General features: G+C 38.1%; 1 protein-coding gene across 7 annotated transcripts in view; it reads left to right on the top strand.

The window, feature by feature from the left end:
* The window catches only part of MED24 (mediator complex subunit 24), a 106,837-nt gene that overhangs the window by 58,529 nt on the left and 25,662 nt on the right, over positions 1 to 22,646 (top strand). For all 7 annotated transcript variants that reach the window (XM_087945060.1, XM_087945062.1, XM_087945061.1 and 4 more), the window contains exons 10-18: positions 1,406 to 1,453; positions 2,303 to 2,385; positions 8,320 to 8,406; positions 9,809 to 9,920; positions 11,585 to 11,727; positions 18,245 to 18,282; positions 19,640 to 19,722; positions 21,196 to 21,374; positions 21,548 to 21,647. In XM_087945060.1, the coding sequence (XP_087801186.1) occupies positions 1,406 to 1,453; positions 2,303 to 2,385; positions 8,320 to 8,406; positions 9,809 to 9,920; positions 11,585 to 11,727; positions 18,245 to 18,282; positions 19,640 to 19,722; positions 21,196 to 21,374; positions 21,548 to 21,647 (873 nt within the window). The remainder of the gene's footprint in view (positions 1 to 1,405; positions 1,454 to 2,302; positions 2,386 to 8,319; positions 8,407 to 9,808; positions 9,921 to 11,584; positions 11,728 to 18,244; positions 18,283 to 19,639; positions 19,723 to 21,195; positions 21,375 to 21,547; positions 21,648 to 22,646) is intronic.

The following is a 22,646-nucleotide window of genomic DNA, read 5'->3' as shown; positions in this document are numbered from 1 at the left end:
GACCTCCAGAACTTTATTCATCGTCATTACTTTCCCCTCCATCACTTCCAGCTTCTTTTCCGATTGTTCTGCTTTGACTTCAGTTGACATCAATTGTAGTTCATACACACTCTGCTTAGTCACAGTCTATTGCATCGGCTTCCCTTCTGCCTTTACTGTCCGCTGTGGTTAAGATGGTCGTTTCATTTCTTAGTCTTACCCTCAAGCTGTGTCTCTCTTCCACCAGTCTCCTTGACGTTTAAATCACAATCACAAGTCTTTTTATTCCAATCTTCTCATATAATCGATACTCCAATCTTCTAGTCCTCATGTTTGATCAGTATTAGGCAAATAAACAAATTGGCTCTGTCTCCTTGTTTCCAAGTCCACTGCTCTCACCACCAGATCGCTGTTTCACTATCTGATGTCCACCCACTATTTCCAAGACTCACAGTTCTGCTGCTTGATATCTAGGGTCTCTCCTCTTCAATAACCATTCTCTGCCTTCTTGCAATAGTTTCTTGTACACAGTTTGATGCCGCTTTTGCTATTGTTTCTTCCTCATTCAGTGAGATTGCTGTGACTTTGGTCCGCCATTGATCTGACAGATCACTCACATGCCAGAGCAAATGAGGTTTCCTTTCGATATAGCTGGCAGTTGCTCTCTGCCTTACCACTCCTTGGGTTTCCCCACACCTTCACAAATCTCTCCAAGATTTGCGCGCCTTCGGGGGGCCTCCAGGTGCGCAGATTGGGGACAAGAGAATTCCCTCTAATGTACAACCTTCAAAGTGCATCCTTTTTTTTAAAAGATAGTTTGAAACACAAGCATTTTCCCAAAGGAAGGATTATTCCAATTAATTCCAAAATCTTATTTCAAATCCATTTGGATCTTTAGTCCAGTTGTAACTTTCCAGAATCAAAGTTCTAATCACTCTTTCACTGTTTACTGTAAAATATTTAGTAAGTCTTTAAACTTGTATTTAAAACTTCTTTCTGAGTATTGAAGGAAATTCACCCAGTGTGATAAAATCTGTCGACTGAGGGTTTCCTAATACTGTTATCAATAGCAGTTAACAAACAATATCCAAAAGTGATTTATCCTGAGAGAAATTATGAAATTCCTTACTATATTATTTTTTCTTTGTCTTTTATTTTGCTTACTATTTTTGCTTTCTGTACTTTCTATTTTTTATTCTTTCTAGTTTATATTAGTTTTTATCTTTTTAATTGCAATTTTAAATACAATTGCTTGGAGGAGAATCTTGAAAAATGAACCAATGTTTATAGGAGGAATGGGAATAGATTTATATGGAAGAAACAATGTCAGATTGACATAAAGATCTTTGTATTGTTAGGAGGACATAGGAGAAAAGACTGAGAACAAAATTGCTAAGTGGTTAATTTTATTCTTTTTTCTTTTTAGATACCACAAGTTTTGGTGAAACTGAAAAAGTATTCTCTAGGAGAAAAGGTAAAAAATATACCAGAGTGACATTTGAGCATTATTTTAATGTTCTGTTTTGTTTCCTATATTTGCTTTTTTAAATTATGGGTAACAGAAACAAATCAACCATAATGAAAATTATTCATTAGGCTAGTGATGATCATGTAAGGTGTGAAAGTGCCCATGTCAGTGACTGTGAAGAGTAAAGTCCCTATATTAATGAGCAGTATAGTTTTGATTATCAGTTTGATTATTAGAACAAAAAAGAAACTTAACAGTGAGTTTGTGACTGACTTGGGATTTGAATATTTATGTTTATTTTTATTTTAAGAGGTCTTATGGTGAACTTTTTAAGAAAATTAAAAGAAAATCAAATACTCACTAACAGCTTTTATTTGACTTCTTAAGATCTTCCCTTTTGAAATTGGAAATCATTATAATTGGCTGCTACTTCTGCTTCTCTTCCTCCTCGAAACCCACACAAACCCAGCCTACCCTTCATAATTAATTTCCATTGAAAGCTGGAAACAATTAAACAATTAAAGCAGCTATCATTTTTTAATCCAAGATAATTGCATAAAATATAGATAACAGTTTACCACATACAAAGGTAGGGGAAAAGAAGCAACCACTTTATAAAATTTCATTCTGCACACTACAAACAGAAACAGAAAAAGTTTATCAGAGTATCAAATGGGAAATAATTATTTTTAAACTCATTAAACATTCCAGTTACTCTAAAATATTCAGCGGTATTATTGATATGCGCTGTCTCAGCTTAAATTTATAACAAATTAGGGGTAGAGTTACCAGTGCTCAACTTGTAGATTTTTAAAGATCTAGGGGAGAAGATACTGTACTGTTGTGCTGTTGCAGGATTTCACAGAAGATGTGAATTGTGCCTTTGAATTCCTACTGAAGCTGACACCTCTCCTGGATAAAGCTGATCAACGCTGCAAGTAGGTCCCTTTCGTGGTATCATCACAAATAGAAGATGTAGAATTTTCTATAGCTAATCCCCGGGTTATGAGTGTTCATTTAGTGCCCGTTCAAAGTTACGAGATAAGTGCCCCTAGTGTTTATGAGCAAGTCCCAAAATTACAAATGTTGCAGCACCACAACAATTGTTCGCCCTTACAGATGTCTGCAACATTCACGCTATTCCTCCCATCTCCTCTCCCCACAGCTGCTTCTCTCTCCCATCCTGCCGCGCCAGACTCACTTACCTTACAAGATCTGTCTCCTCTTTGCTGTGCTTTCTTTGTTTTTGAGGGAGAGGAGAGTTGATGGAAGCTCCTGGATGCTGTAATATCATGTGGGGTCAGACACCCATTCTCTTTTGCAGAGACTGGGTGCCTGAACTCTCGCGAGATCATGGACCCCAGAAACTTTCATTCTCAGCGCGAAATGTGTTTGTGCTGCTCGTCTCTTGCTCCTCCCTCCAACTACTTTCTTCGGACACTTTTTGCCCAGACAGAGACCTGACAGAGACTGGAAGCTTCATCTGTGTGCAAATGGGGCCTTTGAAAACAGGAATTTGCTCTGTTTTGAAACACCCCACAGGTGTCTATGAGGCTTTTGAAAATGGAGCAAATCCCTCCATTTTCAAAGGCCCCATTTGCACACAGATGAAACTTCCAGTTTTTGTCAGGTCTCCATCTGGGTGAAAAGTGTCCTGATGGTGGAAAAGAGTTAGGGGAGGGGGGAAGGAGTAAGAGACAGGTGCCTCAAACACTTTTCACGTCCAGGAGCTTCCATTGACTTTCCTTCAAAGGGAAAAAACCCGAAACAGAGATCAGACAGATCTTTGCAAGGTTAGAGATGTGGCAGGGAGTGGGAATGATGTTTCTTAGTGGATTGGGGAGGCCTTGGCCTGTTCCATCATTAGGCCCCCCATGGCCTTCCCTACCCTGAAATACCTCATGTGCACTTAAGAAACCACACATTCACCAATGCATTAAATTAGCAAATGCGTGGGCGAAAGCAGGGAGTAATCTCATTTAAGGCACAAGATTCACTCCCATGAATCCTTGAGGTACAAATGGAATGGGCAGGCTCCAATACATTCGTAACTCAAGAACTACCTGTAATTAGAATTTCGGTTTCTATGACTATAAGTCTCCAGTGCTACCAGGAATATGGCAAATCTGACCTGCAAAATATTGGCCATACATTCACCTGGGTTTTAGTTTTTAAGAATAAGCGAATACCCATTACTTACTGAGAAAAGAGGTAGCCAGATAGGAAAAAATGCAAGATTAACGAACACAATACAGAAGCCAGATGATGGCAGATGAGATTCTGCCAAAACGTTGCTACAACTTTAAAAGCACAACTACAATGACGTGAGAAAATACCCGAACAAAGCTGAATACCATACATGTAAGTACCCACAAAAATTTAAGAAAACATATACATGTATATGTGTGTGTGTGTGTATGTATGAATGTATGTATGTATGTATGTATGTATGTATGTATGTATGTATGTATGTATGGTATTCAGCTTTGTTTGGGTATTTTCCCACGTCATTATAGTTGTGCTTTTAAAGTTGTAGCAACGTTTTGGCAGAATCTCATCTGCCATCTTCAGGCTTCTGTATAGTGTTTGTCTGTGAGTCAGATCTTCACAGCCGTTTCTGTTTTAAATTTGGTGCTGGCCATCTGCTGTGCCAGAATGGTTTTTTCTTCATCCTGATTGGTTGGGAGTCTTGGTCTGTGTTTATTGGTCTTGGAGTTTGCTGTGTTCTGCTTGATTGGTGTTTCTAATATCTTCTGTCTGTTTTGTAGCAAGAATGACTTCCAACTTTCTTTGATACAGATATAAGTAAAAAAATATTAAACTCTTACTCTAAGATTAACATTTATCTACATTATTTCCATAATCCCATAACTAATCATCAAAGCCCAGATCAAATTTTAATTTTAGTTTCTCACAAAAAGTCCAGTAATGGTTCATATCACTTTAATCACTATTTGTTAAGGAAACCACAACTGGTTTATTTAATTGCACCAAACTCTAAATAAAACAGGAATGGAAAATCCTAAACTCTAGTGTTGATCTGTGCTTCTCAACTTTGGCAACTTTAAGATGCATGAACTTCAATTCCCAGAATTCCCAAGGCAGCATGAAGTTTGTCCATCTTAAACTTGCCAAGACTGAAAAACGTTGATCTACAGATATGGATTTTTCCATTCCTCTTTTACTGGTTCTTACTTACTTATGAGCAATGATAATGCAAAATCCTCACTTCCACCCCATCCCAGAGCAATGATAATGCAAAATCCCCACTTCCACCCCATTCCAGAACCATCATATTGTAAAATCCTCACTCCCACCCCACCCCAGAGCAACTACCACTCCCTCACTAACCTGCTTTCCAGCTCCATTTTCTGGCATTCAGGGCAACAAAAGAAGACCATGTGACTACCAGTTTAAAAAATCTTCAGTCAGACCTTCTAACTTCTGGGGAGAGGGGAAAGATCTCACGAAGTTGGAAGGTCTGACTGAACTTTTTTTACATGGTCTTCTTTTGTTGCTCTGAATGCCAGAAAATGGAGCTGGAAAGCAGATTAGTGAAGGAATTGTAGTTGCTGCAGGATTTTGCAGAAGGCCATCCAGGCCAAAAATGGGCTGCAGGGGTGGGCAGCTGCTATGTGGCCAGTCCATTAGCTGCATCCCAATTGATCAGTGTGGCTTCCAGTCATGCCCCTGCAGCCTCCCCACCCTGAATGGCAACCCCGATGGGTGGTGCAGGGCGGGCCAGCCAGTGGTGGGATCAACCAAACTATGCAAAAAAATTAACCGCTTTGGCTGAACCGGTGTGAACCAGCTGAATCCCACTAGTGATCATTTGCCACTTCTTTTCAGGTAGTTGAGGCACACTGTGAAAAGCCTATGTGAGAGCAGGGCCATAGGTAAGAGAAACAGACGAATGAATTCATAACAATAACAAAAGTTTGCAAAACTATATAAAAAGGACAAACAGGAAAGATGCCCGGAACAGAAGGCTACTGACTTCTTACAAGAAATGCTTGTAGGGTGCTTTTAAAATCTTTACAAAATATGATGAACTCTATTTTACAGAGGGGAAAGAAGTAAAAAAAAATTGGAAAAAGGGTAATAGCTTCAATAACTAAGGAGGGAGACGATTTGACCTCAGGAAGAAATTATTGGCCAATATCATTTTGAATAATAACTGTAATCTCTTTACAATAATTTTGGAAATAGTTTGCAAAATAATTTTGCATATTATTATATAATTTTTGTATATTATCAATATCCTATTTCTTTTTCATGCTTAGAATAACTGATTTGCCTGAAGTGGTTAATCTTAAGGGAATAAAAAAACAACTAGATATTTTTGCTCAGTACAGCTTTCTCCTAGTTTTTGTATTTTTATATTTGGGGAGGTTGTCTTGTCCTGGCAGATTTCTTGTTATGCAAAGTTTGCTTTTCTCAATCCAAGGCCATTTCTTGTCTGTTTGGGATATCTCCTCTATTGTGAAGGTTGAAGTGACACAGTTATATCTTTTGTTTGAGTTTCAGCATTTCCCAAACCTTGAAAATTTTAATTATACTCTGAAATTGTTGCATTCAGATAAAGGCCTTTTACAGATATCTCTTAAAGATAGTATCCATGATTCCTTAAAAGGGCATATTTTATGTTGTATCCCCAAACCCCTACATTTTTTATCCCAACACTGTGGATTGTGATTGGCAAACAAGAATGGCTAAAATTGTTTCAGTTGCTAATGAGATAATAGCATAGTAGGTATGTGTAGAACTACGTGCCGCTATTTAACATCTGAAAAGGCAGTATTGTGCATTATACATTTTAGAAAAGACAGAATATCAACAGCTGCCTGAGATCAGAGGAGGATTTGCTACTCCTCCAGATGTTCCCTTCTGTAAACTTTTCCCCCAGGAGAAGTGTGTACACACTCACTCTGGCCAGCTGCTCTCTAGAGAAGTCATTTTGAGATGGTCTTTGAAGTAATATATTGTGAAGTTGCTGCAGCATTTACCTGAGCAGACAAATGCCACAGAAACTTTATAATGTATTGCAATTCAGACTCTCTCAGAGTGATGCTTAGGGTAGTGTTCTGTAGCATCAAGCTATGCATAATGGTATGTAATTGGGCATTAAATACCAATCACAATATGTCCTCTCGGTCGGTATTCTGGAGGGAGGAGTAACTAAGGAGAGAGGGACTAGACTATTGCAGGTGAAAGGACTGATCTAAGGGAAGTTTGGAGTCCAAACCTATATATCAGGGTGAGAGGCTTATGAATATATAGTGTATTTAATGCCAGGTAAGGCAGAAATTCATATTCTACAGATATATTAAGAAAGTCAGTCTACAAAATATCAAACCTCAACAACTTCCAGGCACTTCTCCTGAATTTCCTACTTGGGCCAGAGCAGAAATACACAGAAAGATAGTATTAGTGTATTGTTGATACTTCATCTAATGCCAACAGATAATTCTCCCCATGATGTCATGTAGATTGGGCAGTCCACCAAGTAGAACCACTTGCTCAGTGGTTCAACTGCTGACTCCTAAGTTTTGCACTTCACCTGGAATGATTCCAGAATTGATGGTATCAGAAACTTTCTGACAAGTCTAGTAGAGCCAAGAGGGATGTTCTCCCCATCCATGTATTGCTTGCTACAAGTTATCCACAAGAGCAACCAATGCAATTTCTGCCTCATGCCCAAGTTTGAATCCTGACTGGAAGGGATGTCAGCGTTCCAACCAAACTTTCTATCCCGAATTCAGCCCTGAGAGACAAAGTCCATCCAAATAAGAACTTACTAGAGAAGTCATGTTGGCACATCTGAGGAAAACCCGAATCTGAATTCCTGCATTTTCCTCTCCCTACACTAAAACTCACATCTGCTCCTGTTGATGACCCTCAAGTCACACTCTCCAATCCATCTCAATTCTGAACTCTCGCCAAGTCTAGTCACTCCCCTCTAAGCTCCAGTGATTTGGCCTTGAGCTTGCCAAAAGAATGTTGCTGTGGCTATCCTCCCTTTTCACAGCATGCAGATCCTCCGCCCTACAGGCAGCTCTACATCTGGATCAAGATGGATCCGGAGCTGACAGGCTGCCTCCCCTCAAGCAATGACAACATCCCGAAATGAGACAAGTGATAGGGGTTACAATCAACACCAACTAAACGTCCCATTTCATCTGGAACTGCCACTGCATCATTTCATGAATAACTTTCCAGCAGAAGGGGAGATTGGGGATAGGATGATGACTGGGTTGGGAGATGGCCACTTGTGGACAAGATGATCCTTAGATAATGAAATATTCATTGGTGCTAGTAGCAAGTAGATAACTGTAGCCAGACTGTCACCATCCAGGGTGGACTAAAACTTCAGTGGTGGCATTAGCCTCATCTGATTAAAAAGACATGTATGCTTTATTCAAAAGTTCAGAGATAAAAATGGATTCCTTACCTGTGAACCTGATCCTTTAGACTTGGGTGGGCAGCTTATTTTCTGTTTTTTCCTGCATTTCCAAATAAATTACTGATAACCTAAGGCAAGCAGTGAATGAAGCTAGAATTTGAACATGGGTGGAGCTGTTATTCTCTCAATTCCCTTCCAGCACATTTTTTCCTCAAAAGACAGGTTACTGGAAAAAGGATAGTTGTCTTACCAACAATCTGGAATGTTTACCAATGGCTTTTAAATCTCAATTGAAGTTACCCATTCTTATAACCTTGTTTAAAGCAAGTTGAGCTACTTTCTTAAGAAAATTCAGAACAATGTGCAAAATTGACCATTACAGGAGGCAGTTAAGTCAGATGATATTTACATCTGTCTTTTGCCATGTTCCTTCAGAAATTTGTACATCAGTTTTTTTCTGTTGTTCTAGCTGTGACTGCACAAACTTCCTCCTCCAGGAATGTAGCAAGCAAGGTCTGCTCTCTGAAGTCAACATGAATAATCTTATAGCAAAAAGGTATGGTTGTTTGAAAAACTTTTCATGAAAAGAGCAAGAGCCAAGTTCAAGTAAAAAGACAACATTAAAATGGCCATTAAAAATATAGATATTATGTCTCCTTAGCCCTCACCTTAACCCTTTATTAAGTTTCAATCATGAATTGGAGTTGAAGTGGAGAGTAGGCTTGGGTCTGATTTGCCAGAGCCCAGGGCCATTTATCAGCCTTTCAGAAATAATTAATTTTCCCCAAATTTTTTAACTCCCAAGAGGAAATATTTTCAGCCATTTACATAAGTTATCTGAGAAATTTTGCTTATGCATGTGCATAAAAGAATATTAGTGTATTCTCATATTCTTGACCATGTAATCACAGCAATATTAGTGTTTGAAAACAATCTGTTCTTTTGAATATTTCTTCTTTGTGGGGAAAAGTCTTAAAAACAGATTGCTTTGTTTTAATCCAGTAGCATTTTCCTTCATGCTTTTGAGACTATGAAGGCATTTATTATATGAAAATGCACATCTTAAGTTCAAATAAAATACCTTTCTGTGTAAAATCTCATTCTAAATCTGTCATATGATTTGTGTTTCATTTAATAAAACTGTAGAAACATGGTTAAGGCTAAGCACAAAGGTATTAAATTTAGAATAGCATTACTATGGACCAGCAAGTATGTTGAGTTTTACTTAGTTTACTTAGTTTTACTTACCGTATTTATCGGGCGTATAACACGCACTTTTTTCCCCTGAAAATAGGGGGCAATGATGTATGCGTGTTATACGCCGATATATGTTAAGAAGCCTTCGGTGAATGCTGCTGGGATCGGGGATCAAGGACACAAATGAAAGAAGGGAGGGAGGAAGCAACCGAAGCCTGTCCTTCTCTCTGGGTCAGCTCTCTCAGTCGCCTCTCGCTCCTCCACCAGCACAGGAAGAAACTGCTTCAAAGAAGCGGGGGGCTTTTCCTGTCGCCGCAGCTTCCCTGAAAGCGCCCGTTTCTCCCCACCCCACCCCGTCCGCCCGCAGTGCTCCGTTCTGCCTGCCTGCCTGCCTTCGTTAATGGTTGAATCGGAACAGCTTCGGCTGAGTAAAAGAGGCGAATAGTTATTATTCTCAGCGAAGCTGCTCCCAAACAACCAGAAACTAAGGCAGGCAGGCAGGCAGGCAGAATGGGACACTGTGGATTGAAGCGGCGTGGGGTGGGAGTGGGGGTGAAATTTCCCTCTTAAAATGAAGATGCGTGTTATACGCCTGTGCGTGTTATACGCCGATAAATACGGTAATTTAATAACACAAAGGTATTAAATTTAGAATAGCACTCCTATGGACTAGTAAGTGTGTTGAGTTTTACTTACACATTGAAGTGTGAAATGCATCACGCTTATAAAACCTTGTATGTCTTTCCTCCTTTCCCAACCAGGGCTGCTGATCGAGAACATGCACCATGTTTAAAATCTGCAGAAAATGCTAACATTCAGCCCAACCCAGGCCTTATTTTGCGAGCAGAGCCCACTGTGACCAATATCTTAAAAGTAGGTCCTGTTTTGGTGCTGATCCTATGCATGTTTTCCATGGATTAAAGTATTTTCAACACAGGCGTGTTTCTTAGTAAACATAACTAGGACATGCAATTCTTTGGCTGTATTTCAAGAAGCTTAATGCAATTTTTAAACGGTTATTTTTGGATTGTTATGTGATTTGTGGTTGTGATTAACAGTAGGTCTAATAGACTAAAAGGAGTCCGAACCAAAGTTTTCCAGCTACAGAAATTGTTTCAGCTATCCTGGGAAGCTGTTTTTCTCTGAAAAAAACTCACCAGTTTTTGTCTAATAGGATTATATTGGTATTTAGTATATATCACCACAAAGTGATTAATTATGATTTTACAATACTGGATGGTTTATAAAATTATTTAAATTTACATTAAAAGTTTGTTTTAGTTAATGTGAGGAATACATTGCTCAGTTCATGATTATTTTCTAAACTGATAGTTAAGAGTTCCTTTAGGTTGTGTATTAAGTGTAAAGTTAGCTCTAAACACAAATATTTTAACAATTTCTGGGAATGAAGCAATTGATTTAACGTCACTTTATCCATTCAATAAGCATGCTAAAACTTAGTTGGCAAAGTTCACCTGCAGATTATATGACAATTTGAAACTGTAGTTTATAATTCTGGATAGTCAGTTTACAATAATACCAAGATAGGATTAGTACTTGTTAGAAAAGCCATAGCGGCTTGGTTCTCCCATAGGATTTAACCATAATTACAGCACATTATGGCTCAGTACTGTGAGAAGTTCAGACGAACACAATTCAGATTCCTGAATCTGATGATATAAATGAAGGCAGAATCAAATTATGTTCTAATTCTGTTCCCACTTTAGAGAAAACTTTAATAATTATGTCTAGCCAGCAGATACCGTGTTTCTCATATAATAAGGCCGGGTCTTATTTTTTTTTGAGCCCCCAAAAATGGCTAGGCTGTCTTTTTGGGGGTGACTTAATTCCCCCCCTTGCATCTTCGGGCGGGCATGCGGCGACGGCTTGGATGTTGACCTTGGCGTTGGTGGGGTACTTCATATCAGGGTCAACGCAGGCAGCACCATATCCGGGTGTGCAACAAAAGTACTTCCTACTGGCAAGCCCCCCCCACCATCCCCCCCACCATTTTGCATGTTTTAATATAGGCCTTAATTTGGAGGGAGGGGCTTAATTTCATTTCATGCCTATAAAACATGCTGGGACTTCCTATTGGGGGAGGCCGTATTGTTGGAGAAACCAGGGTATCACTTAATATCTCTTTACTTAATTCAGAACTAAGTATAGGAATAACGTGATAAAATACAAGATTAAATTATATACACTGAAATATTCTCTTAGCCAAATGCCTCTAAATGTGGCTATCAAATTTAAATTTAAGGGGAGAAAAACAAGATACTAAATTCATATATTTCAAGTGTAGGCAAAGATAAGATAAAATTAGTCCCCAGAATTAACAATATCAGATTACAATATTTTAAATATTGGATACCAATATTTGGTCTGGATACCACCTTCCAGTGCTTGCTTCCTGTGTGGTTACACATAACTAGGTAATTTTATTAAAGATTTAGAAGCTGATTTTTCTTTTAATCAAATATCTATGTTTTATGCATCTAGATCCATCATCTTTATTTTATTTCTTTTTATACCAGACAATGGATTCTGATCACTCAAAATCCCCAGAAGGACTACTGGGAGTCTTGGGCCATATGCTTTCAGGAAAGAGCTTGGACTTATTATTGGCAGCTGCAGCAGCTACAGGAAAGCTGAAATCCTTTGCTCGGAAATTCATCAAGTGAGCATATATGAATAGTTATTGAAAGTCAGAGTTGTCTGTTATTCCCCATCCTTTGATAAACTGAATAGTGTGGTGTAATATCGTCATTTAGTGAGATTGTTTGTTTCTGGCTATGAAGTTGCCTAAATTGATACAAGGAGCAGGCAGCAACCTTTTTATGACACAGGATTGCACTTTCAAAAATGATTTGTGAGAGCAGCTAAGGACCATAGTAGTAAAACAGCAGCATTACTGAATGGGAAGGAGACAGAATTTTCTGTTTAAACCCCCCCCCTTGTTTTTTTAAATGAGGATTTTAACTAAAATTGGCTTACTTATTAGAAAGTTAAGATTGTATACCTAAGGATTTTTTCTCTTGCAAATCATAGAGTTAAAAACCCCATTGTTATTCAATGGTACAGAATATTTGGGAAGTGCAAAAATGGGATTTCTTCTTGCTCTTTTCTGCCAATGCCTTAAAGTCCTAACTTGAAGGCTATACAGTTGTGAGCAAAAGAACTATAGGGCTATGTGTCATCTTCAGAGATTACCCTGTGACCTACACTGTGATCAGAATTTTATCTAAATCCTATTTATAAATAAAGATATTCTAGTTAAATTAACAACAGCTAGAACAGGTTACTGTGTTCTGACCTTTATTGAATGTATCCAAGCCAACATTAACTGTCCTTATGTAAAGCCTTAAATAATCAGCTCTCTTAAGAGAGTAAGCTGAATTAGATTTCCAATCAATGAGACGACAATCAAAAAGCTCACCGGAAGCGCTGGCGCCGCCATCTTTTTGATGAAAAGTGCTCCGGTGAGCTTTCTACCCGAAGAAAGCTCACCGGAAGCACTTTTCATCAAAAAAGATGGCGGCGCCCAGCAACCAGCGGCCCGGTAGGACTTGTTCCTTGACCGGTACCGGTCCGTGGACCGGTGGTTGGGGACCCCTGCCATATGGAACAGATCTTTGGAAAAAGGTTGCCAGTGCTCAAGAACATGCGTAGAGTTTCAGAACTGTTACTAGAGTGTTTGTCCTTCAACAATCCATCGTACAAATAAAGAAAACACGTTATTGCTATTCTTTCTATGGATGGTCATAACCATACTATAAAAGTCACCTGAATAAAAAATGTACAATACTATGGGAGACTGAGAACAGCTCTGGGGTAAATATCAAAGCTTCTGCAGTCCTTTGTTTAATTTACAATAAGGAAAACACTGAATAAGGGTGATGTATATATATAGGAGGGGCTAGCCAAAAAAGCCAGTTTGGTGTTGTCAAGACACCAGGCTAGAAACCATGAGACCACAAGTTCTAATTCTACCTTAGACACAAAGCCAGCTGGGTGGCCTTGGGCTAGTCACTTTCCCTCAGCCCTAGAGGCAAGATATTGGTAAGCTACTCTGAAAAATCTTACCAAGTCTTGCCTAGGCAGTTTCCTTTGAGAGTCACTGAGAATCAGACATAATTGAACAGAAGAAAACAAAAAACAAAAGGGAACGCCTATTCTCCAAAAAGAACATTGCTGCCTGCCTCAAGTTTGCCAAAGACCATCTGGTTCCTGTTAGAGGAGTTGAACTTTCGGATAGTAATGAAAAATGTTATGTTGGGAGAAACAAAGATGCTGCAAATCCAACAAGAACCTCATCTCAGCTATGAAGCATGGGAATATCATGATTTGGGGCTGCTTTTCAGCCTTGGGGTGAATTGAGTGAATAATAGATTATAGATTGAATCAGCAAACTCTACCAGGGTATTGAATTCATCTGTGAACTAAAGCTTAAATAAATGTAGGTCATGTAGCCCACAGAAAGAAATCAATAACCAAATGGCTGAAGCAGAAGCAATTTAATATTTTGGAATGGCTGAATCAAAGTTCTGAATACTACTGATTAGAAATGTTCAGTTATATCTGAGAAGTGCACCTTATGCAAGATATCCAAACATATCAATGAGTTGAAGCTATTCTATAAAGAGCAGTGGGCCAATGTACTTCCAATTTGATGAGATCAAAAGGTATTGGAAATGCTTGCTTAAACTGATTGCTGTGGTGCCACAAGTTAATAAATCTAGAATGTTCCATATGTTTTCCAAGAAGTCAATGAATGTTGGCTTACTATATTTCATAAAGACATGGCATTCTTTTGTGTGTCATCTGTTTAACCAAGTCTTTTTATCTACTAATAGGTCATAGATGAAGCTCAGATAACATTGTAGGTCATGTTGTTCCAGATTTACAGAAGCTTCAAAAGGATTCACAAACATTCTCTTACCATGTGAATAACACAGAAGTCACTAAATAAGTGCAGAGTTTATTTGCTTCTCCCATTTTTACTAAACAAGATAGAATAACTTTGCCCTGTATTCTTTGATATTATGCTGAAAACTAACCTAGTAGCATGTACCAGAGCAGTTTAAGACCGAATTATAGCCAGCTAACAATTCAAGTTTTTAATTCATGGCAAACAAAAAAACAAGTTGAGTAATTTAACACAATTCAGGAGTCAAACTGGGAGAATAGTGGGGTCCTTGATATTCTCTGAGCTTTGTTGTTTTCTTGCAGACATTTCATCACCTAATTAGGTAACATCATCTCTGCTAATTGAGAATGGAGCTTGCTCTCATTATATACTAGTGTTTTGCCCAGGTCAGTGTTGGTGAGAGTGATCTCTCTCTATAGAAACAATTTATACAAAGAGACTAGTAATGATGGGTTGACAGACCATTCCTACCAACACTGACAGAGTAAACCACTAGAATATAAATTGAGAATGAACTCTGTTTCTTACAAGCACTGGTGATGTTACCTAATTATGTTTGCAAGAAAACAACCAAGCTCAGAGCATCAAGGACCCCACAGTTCAATCCCTGGGCTACAATATTCTCTTTTATGGGGGATACTAATTAGTGGTCAAAGTTCACATAGTCTGTTAAGGTAGTTGGTTTGAAGTAGGAATAGTTTCAAAGCCAGGAGTGACCTTAATTTCTAGAATAAGGGACATGTGCAGGGAGCAATGCTCAAACAAAAAAAAACCAGAATTATTTTAAAAAATGTGATTTCTATTTATTTAAAAGTGTTAGTATTCAGTCAAAAATACAATTGATAATTTATCATCTGAAATTTTTATACTTTTCCTCACTGATTAAAAATTATAATTTAATGACAACCATTGGAAAGATTCTGGGAGATTCTGTTAGAATGGAAGGATTTGTATACTAACAAGGCAAAGTTGAATTCAGATATTAATTCAATGCCTAATAATCCAGGTCAAAAACATCTTTAAAAAGGCTAGATCATAGCAACTAGTAGTGGTTGTAACAATATAGCTTTTTAGGTCACTTATTAGAGATTTTTGCCCAGTAAGCACCAGACTTCCTGTCTGGCACACTTGTGCTAATTGGCTGTAATCAAATAATTGCAACAGCAGTCAACTCTTTTTTTTTTTTTAATAAAGTTTTATTTGGGTTTTCACACACAAAATACAAGTAAAACATCTTTTTTGAAAATAGCATAGTCCCGGGTTGAACAACTTCTCACTACAGACACAAAACTCAATTTCATGCTTCTTTTTGTATTCTATTCCATATCTCATACTATTTTACATTTTCTATATAGTTTTCCCCCCTTTTTAATTTTCTCAATTTATTTTGATGATCTCATCTCAATTCAAATCATTATATTTATACTTTTGTCTGTTCTGTTTTAATTTCATATTATTTCTCATTAAACAAATTTTCTCCTGTAGTTACTAATTGGAGTATGACACCTTTATATCTTTTAATTACATCCATTCAACTCTTATTTAAACTTCAATATATACCTTAAGTTTATGACCTTCAATATAATACATAATACATAACTTCCAATCGAATTCTGCTTGGCACATTCTTATAATACACACTATATTCTTTTAAAAAAAAAGATTGTAAATATATGTAATTATAAACCCTCATTCCATTCCAGTTCAGTTCTATCATTAATAATTATTAAAATCTTAACATCTCTAGCACTTCTTTTCAATTAAATATCATACTTCCTTAAAAACACATATCATCTCCATAATTAATTTTTCCCTTATTTCTCTTCACATATGTTTTATAAATCATTAAATATACCTTTTGTTACATTTATTTATTGACAAGCATTCCACTGAATTACGATAGCTATTTTATCAGACATTTTAATCATACATTGTTTCATATTTTCTAAAATTATTTCTGCTTCTAATATAACCATACTATCGTATGTACCTTTGCAGAATCCCTTTTTCCATTAAGTTTTCACCCATTATCTCTAAATAGGCCCTGTTTCTCTGTATTTTGCTTCTGTCCTTTATAACTTCTTTTCCTTTTTTCCCTCTCATCTTCTCCCTCCCCTTTTTACCCCCTTGTCTCTCTAGTTCTAATTCTCTCTTCTGCATTTCCCTCTTCTGTTGCTTTCTGGTTTTGTACTTATTTTTCACTCTATTTTTTTTAGTTGTTTTTCCTAATCTTAAACTTTCCATTCTCTTTCCCCCTTTCCTTTTTTCCCCCCCATCTAAGATTACTTGTTCATTAAAAACGGCTTCTTCTTTGTCGCAATCTTCTTGTTCTGCAGGCATTTCTTGTTGTTTCTCATAAATCCAAATCTCCATTTCTAAAAACTGAAATATGAAGCCAAAAGAACCTCTCCCTTCTTGTGCATCTTCTTTGTACTTTTTAAGTTCCATTTTCAGTTCTTCTAAAAGTGGAGCCATTTTAAACAGTTTTAAACAACCACCAGTCATTCAAAACAATAACCAAGAATCCAGAAATCATCAAGTAATCCAGATAGTCCCGAGTTATATCTTCTTATTTCTTTTTCGACTTTCTCTTCCTGGGGTTTTTGTTGCGATATTTCAGTTAGAATGTATCTTTTGGAAGTCTTGTTGAGATTTTGCTGTAAGTTCTTTTTTAATTCTAGGCAGTCTCCTCCCTTCCAGATCCTACCCTTTTATTCTTTTTCTCTCCTTTCCTGTTTTCAAAATTTTTTAATTATCCAGAAATCTTTATTATCCCTTTGACTTTTTATTTTCAGCATTAAATGCCTATTGATGTCAAAGTGGATTTTTTTCCAATTTCTTGCTTAAGTCTCTTAGCTGTCAGTATAGGAAAAGGAGAAAAAAACCCAAATCCTTTCCCTTTTCTCTCCTTCGCAGCTTAAAAATCTTCTTAGGGAACAATGTTATTGTTTTTTAACAGTTTCAATTCCAGGGTACCTTATTTGTTGCTTTTGCTGTTTGACCCGATCAACCAAAACTTTCTCTTCTTATCTTCCTCCTGCACATTCTTTTCCGGTCGAGTTCTTCTTTGTGGTAGCCATTTCTGACCACCGCTACAACCGCCTTTGGGAAAGGGAGTAATGGCCAGCTGGAGAGGAGAGATGCGCCTCTCCTCAACCCTGCTGGCAGTCTCCCCCCTCTTCACCACCTCTACAGGGTGGCTTAACCCCAAAACCAGCCGGCTCGGGGCGCTCCAGCGGCGAGCACGGATCGAAGCTTCGCAAAGACGAGGTTTTGGTCTGTTGCTGAAGAAGTTCAAACCGGAAGTCCAACAGCAGTCAACTCTTGAGTAACTTTTACTACCAGATTATTTGCTGCCTTTTTGCCTTAGAGATGCCTTTAAAAATGTATTGGTGAATTATAATTACCATGTTAAAGTATCATATGATCATATGATTATCATATAAATTACCATATGATAAAATACATCCAAAATATAACGCTAATGCAATCAGAAAATAATACATTGATACTGTATTGAATTTACTATAATCAGAAAAGAATATAGTGAATAGTAATTAAAGAGGTGACATTTTGAAGAAACGAAAGAGAATATTCATAAGGAATCCATAAGAAAAATGTCTCAATCAAATTTCTTTCTCTATTTCATAGGGCATGTATCTGCTGTCCTGTCTCAAAGCTGTTTAAGAGCTAATTATAGTCAGCTAATCTATTTTCTCTTCCCTTCATTTTAGAAATATATATACTTTATGCCAGCTCTATACATTACTTATCCTGGGTAGAGCACATTAAAGGTCTGGGGAGTTACTGGATTGAGTGGAACTATAAACTTGACCCACTTGTCTCTTTGGTCATCTACAATATTTGTGAAGACTGGTTTCAGGAAGAGGCCAAAGAGTGATCTTCTAATGAAGCGCTTTTTCACCAAGTCAGGACTTTCCCAGAGGTTCCTGAACGATTGTGACATTGCAGCTTATTAGAGAATGGACCAGGGTTGGGAAGATTTTACCTCAGAATAATTGCTACAGGGTAGATAGAGGATTACTACAGCAAAATAATGTCTATAATAATGGCCTACCACAGTCTGAAGATGCAGAATTCCTGTATTTTGCTTTTGCCTCATTTGGAAGATAGGAATAATTGTGAGCTACCTGATTTTTTTTAGATTATTTTGCACATTAAAGATATCAGCTTTAAAAAAATGTTTTAAACAGTTAAAGAACAGTTAAAGTGAAATTTTCATATTTTCATTCTTTGCACATTTCAGGCTCAATGAATTTACCAAACATATCAGTGGAGAAAGCTGTAAGTCCATCTTTTGTCTTTTTTTTCTGCCATCAAGTGTCTGCATAGCTAACCCTGGAAATACAGGCTTTCATGGGTTAACCATAAAAAGCTGCCAGGAAACGGGGCCTGGGTCAGGGAAGAGTTGAAAGTGAATATGGTGCCTGGCAGCGTAGGCTGGCCCAGCTCAGCATTCCTAATGCAACAAGGGGGACATTCAAGTTATGACTGGGGTCTCTTTGTCTTTTTGGCTACCACGTGCATCAGCCTTTCCTCCAATCCCAAGAATAGTGACTTTGTGCGCTTTGGGTGGGGTGCTCAACTCTAAAGAAAAAGGGTTAACTTGCAGCTGTGTGTCTGATTCCTTCCCTCTTTCCCTCCCCCTCCCCAATCTTAAGCTCTGTGCACCTATGTGGTTGAAGTCCTTTGGATGAAGTGATGTTTAAATCCCACTCAGCCCAAGATAAGGAATCTGAATATGTTTGCATGTGATTACACATGCAAATGTTGTCTGACCTTGCACTGGACACATCAGGAAGGTGTTTGCAGTTGTTAAAGAGTTGTTTTGTTTTCATTTGTGTGAATATTGCAGTTTTCCTCAAACTAGATTTATTCTCAAGATAAATTGGATTTCAGTTCCTATAATCCTCCAGCCAAGTATTATGGAAGAGGAAATCCAACCCAGTTTGGGGAAGGCTGTTTTTGTATAATTTCATCATAAACCATTCCGGAGGTGTGTGGTTTGATAAAATTTCAGATTCCAGAAAAATGGAACTGAGCAGGCTTTCCATAAGTCTTTTAATAACATCTTTTTCTTTTGTCATTTAGCATAATGATATAATTTAATACTTGTTTTGTGATTACACAAATTACAGCAAAAGATACCAACTTTATTATTTATATGTCTCATTCAAAAAATTTACTTCAAATCTGGGCATGGACGGACGGACAGAAGTGTTTAACTGTTTGTTTCCCAAAACGTTTGTTGGCTTATGCTTCAGAATCCTTTTTCCTTTGGTAGAATTAGATATGTTCCAATCCTCTGTTGGGTTAGAGGATTGAAAGATAACTTTATTTAAAACTGCAAAATGTCAATGTTTTGTTACAGATAAATAAATAAATGAAGTTATGCACAGAATATGAGCTGTGGTGACTAAAATTTTTGGAAATCAAATTTCCATTTATTCGAAGGACCATTGTTGTTGATACTTGATTTATTTAAATAAATAAAAACGAATGAGTTGGCATATTCCATTAATGGTACTGTTTAGTGTAACGGTAGCTACTAAACACTTCTAGCCCATCATACATCAATATTTTGATTTATATATGACAGTTGTTCTGATTTTTATCTCTTCCTTCTCTGTGTAAAATCTAGCTAAGGGAGCCTCAGTCCGAGCACTTCTCTTCGACATCTCATTTCTTATGCTGTGTCATGTTGCCCAGACCTATGGCTCTGAGGTAGGAGCATTCTGACTTTTGCATTACATCACATAGAGAAAATAGTGAGAACAGGGTGTTCAGATGTTTATCCCTGAGCATGTGCTGCACAGAATATCTTTTATTTGGCATTCTTCCCTGTACTTTTCACTTTAGTATTATATTTGCTGGCTGGAATTTGGGGGTTTAAATTTCCAAAACTTCCGGAACAGTACCAGATTGGGGAAGGCTGCCATATAATATTTTTTTAAATAATAAAAATTAGAGCATAGCGTTGGTGCCCATCAGTCTAGTAAAACTTCTACAATAATTTCTAAAATTCTGGAGTTTTACCAATCCACAGTCAGACAGCATTAAATTGAACAAGACTTGGGACAGTACTCAATCTTCTCCAAAAGGGCCATGTCATCAAAATTATTCCAAGAGAGAAATATAAAATTGTTCAGGAAATCATAAAGAACCATCTGCAGACCTCAAGTGCTTCGGATACAATCAGTATCCACAATTCTGTCATCTGGGTTAAAATGGGGTTTGTGGGAGAGCGTATTAGCCTTTTAAAGAAAACATTTTTACGAACTGTCAAGGTCCCTGACACGAATGAGCTGTTGGGGTAGAGGACTGGAAGATGACTTTATTTAAAACTGCAAAACGAAGCATTTCCAAGAAGTTCCATCTTCATGTGTTTGTACTGCAAGATGGTGTAATCAAAGTACTCTAGTGTCAGAGGTTTGGTTGTCCTCTCTGCTGTCCTCTAGACTTAAGAGAATGAAATTATCTCTGGGATTCTATTCTTGTCCATAAAATTGCAAAGGAGATAAATAAAGCAAAAATCGCAGTGGTCACTTAACTCTTACATTGAGACTGACCCTGAAACAAACAAAATGGGGCACTTTTTGTAAATCAGATGATAATGCCTTCTCTGCCTTCCTCTTCCAAACTATTGTCATCCCAAAATTCTTTATCTGTAGCAGGATATTGAACCAGGCAACAGTAAAAAGTTCTGTTATTAGTAACTGGACCATCTTTTTCACCAAGAATTTCCTATAATTCATTTACTAAAAATTAAATATTTCTTGTTTGCTGTGAGAGAGTTACATTTCCAAATAGACTGCTGAAGGAAATTTATTGTGCATACTAATGAAAGCAATTGTAAATGTAAAAGCCATTAAAGAGCAATAGAGTCCATAGCAATAAAATGTTATAGACATACAGATAGTTTAATTACCGCATGTGGTTAACTCTGAATTGCTCCCAAAAATTATGTTCATTTGGGGAAATCTTTGATGTATGCATCTTAAAGTCTCTTCCTTTTATTTCTGCAGTGGAATTTTTTTTTTTTTTTTATTTCATGTGCTATTTGTACAATGCGGTAAGTAGCATACTGTGAAAGGATTTCCAGAATTATCCTATGGCTGTCTAACAACTCACTAGAGGGTGCTATTGTCCTTAGTTAAGAATTCCATGCTATATTATTTCTTGGTTGGCTGCTTTCAGGTGATCCTGTCAGAAGCTAGCCCTCCAGGAGAAGTGCCTTTCTTTGAGACTTGGATGCAGACCTGCATGCCAGAAGAAGGGAAAATTCTCAACCCTGACCACCCTTGCTTCCGACCTGATTCCACCAAAGTGGAAACGCTGGTTGCTTTGCTGAATAATTCTTCTGAAATGAAGTTGGTGTAAGTATTTACTGAGGAGCCCCTAGGCTTTGAATAAAAACAGGTTAAAAATTAAATAACGTAAAAGTAAATAAGGGCAATTGGGGAGCTGGATAAGGGAGAATAATGACTTGGATAAGTTCTTACATACATTTTGCTTTTTTGGCTCCTTCTATTTCGCTGCGACTGAGAAGGCAGATGAAATGGCAAGAAGCGTGCCTAAGCATCTCTGCTGCCATCTTGGAGATCCTGAATGCCTGGGAGAATGGGGTTCTCACCTTCGAATCTGTCCAGGTATCTATCTTACCCTGAGATTGTACCAACACATACCTATGACACTCTAGACCAGGGGTGTCAAACTCAATTTCATTGAGGGTTGCATCAGGATTGTAGTTGACTTCGGGGGCTGGGGGTGGGGGTGGCCATGATGGCCATGGCCATTGTTGGCATGTCCAGCTCCCACTGCTGCTCTGCTCACTCTTTTTGGCCGGGTTGCTCATGATGTGTGTGGGAGGGCAAAGTGTATGGGTCAGAGGGAAGCCCACTCCATCTCCTTGTGAGGAGACCTGTTTTTGTAACCAAAGCATCCTCAGTGGGAGACCACCAGGAAAAGTCAGGAAGTGGGGGACAAGTGGATGGCAAAAGGCAGCAGGGCTGCTGGTGGCCAAGTGCTGAGGCAGGATTTACCTCAGATATTCACTCTCTCATAATCTTCCTCCCTCCCTTCCTCCTTCCCTCCTTTTTCCTTCCCTCTTCATTCTTTCTTTCCTCTTCCTTTCCCTCTTCCCTTCTTTTTCCTTCCTTGCTCTCTTCCCTTGTCCTGTTTTCCCCACTGGAAATAGCTGTTTGCAACACACAAGGAGGGGATACTTTTCTAGGAGCTCACAATTCAAGAATGCCAATGTGTACATGAGGTATCTCAGGGTGGGGAAGGCCACGGGGAGGCCTGGTGATAGAACATGCCCTCAGGGCCTCCCTGACCCACTAAGATACTTCATGCTTCTCCCTCCCTTCTTGCCACAAGGACTCACTTACCTTGCAAACATCTGTCTGCTCTCTTTGTTTCTCCATTTCTTTGCCTTTGCTTTGAGGAAGAGAGGGGAGATTTGGCTGGAAAATCCTTTTCTTGCCCAGAATGGACGCTCTTGGGTGCTATAATATCACACAGATTCTGGCACCCATCCTCTGTTGCAGAGTCAGGGATCCAGTAACTTCTATCCTTGGCTGGAAAAGTGTTTGGTGCTCCCTTCCCCACCAACCTCTTTCCACTTAATTACTTAATGAGACCTCATT

Source organism: Notechis scutatus, chromosome Z (assembly GCF_049901735.1).
Source record: "Notechis scutatus isolate UNSWTSFEM ecotype Mainland chromosome Z, rNotScu1.2, whole genome shotgun sequence".
In the NCBI taxonomy this organism is placed as follows: domain Eukaryota; kingdom Metazoa; phylum Chordata; class Lepidosauria; order Squamata; family Elapidae; genus Notechis; species Notechis scutatus.
The sequence above is the reverse complement of the archived record's forward strand: the minus strand, read 5'-3'. Positions and strand labels throughout refer to the sequence as shown.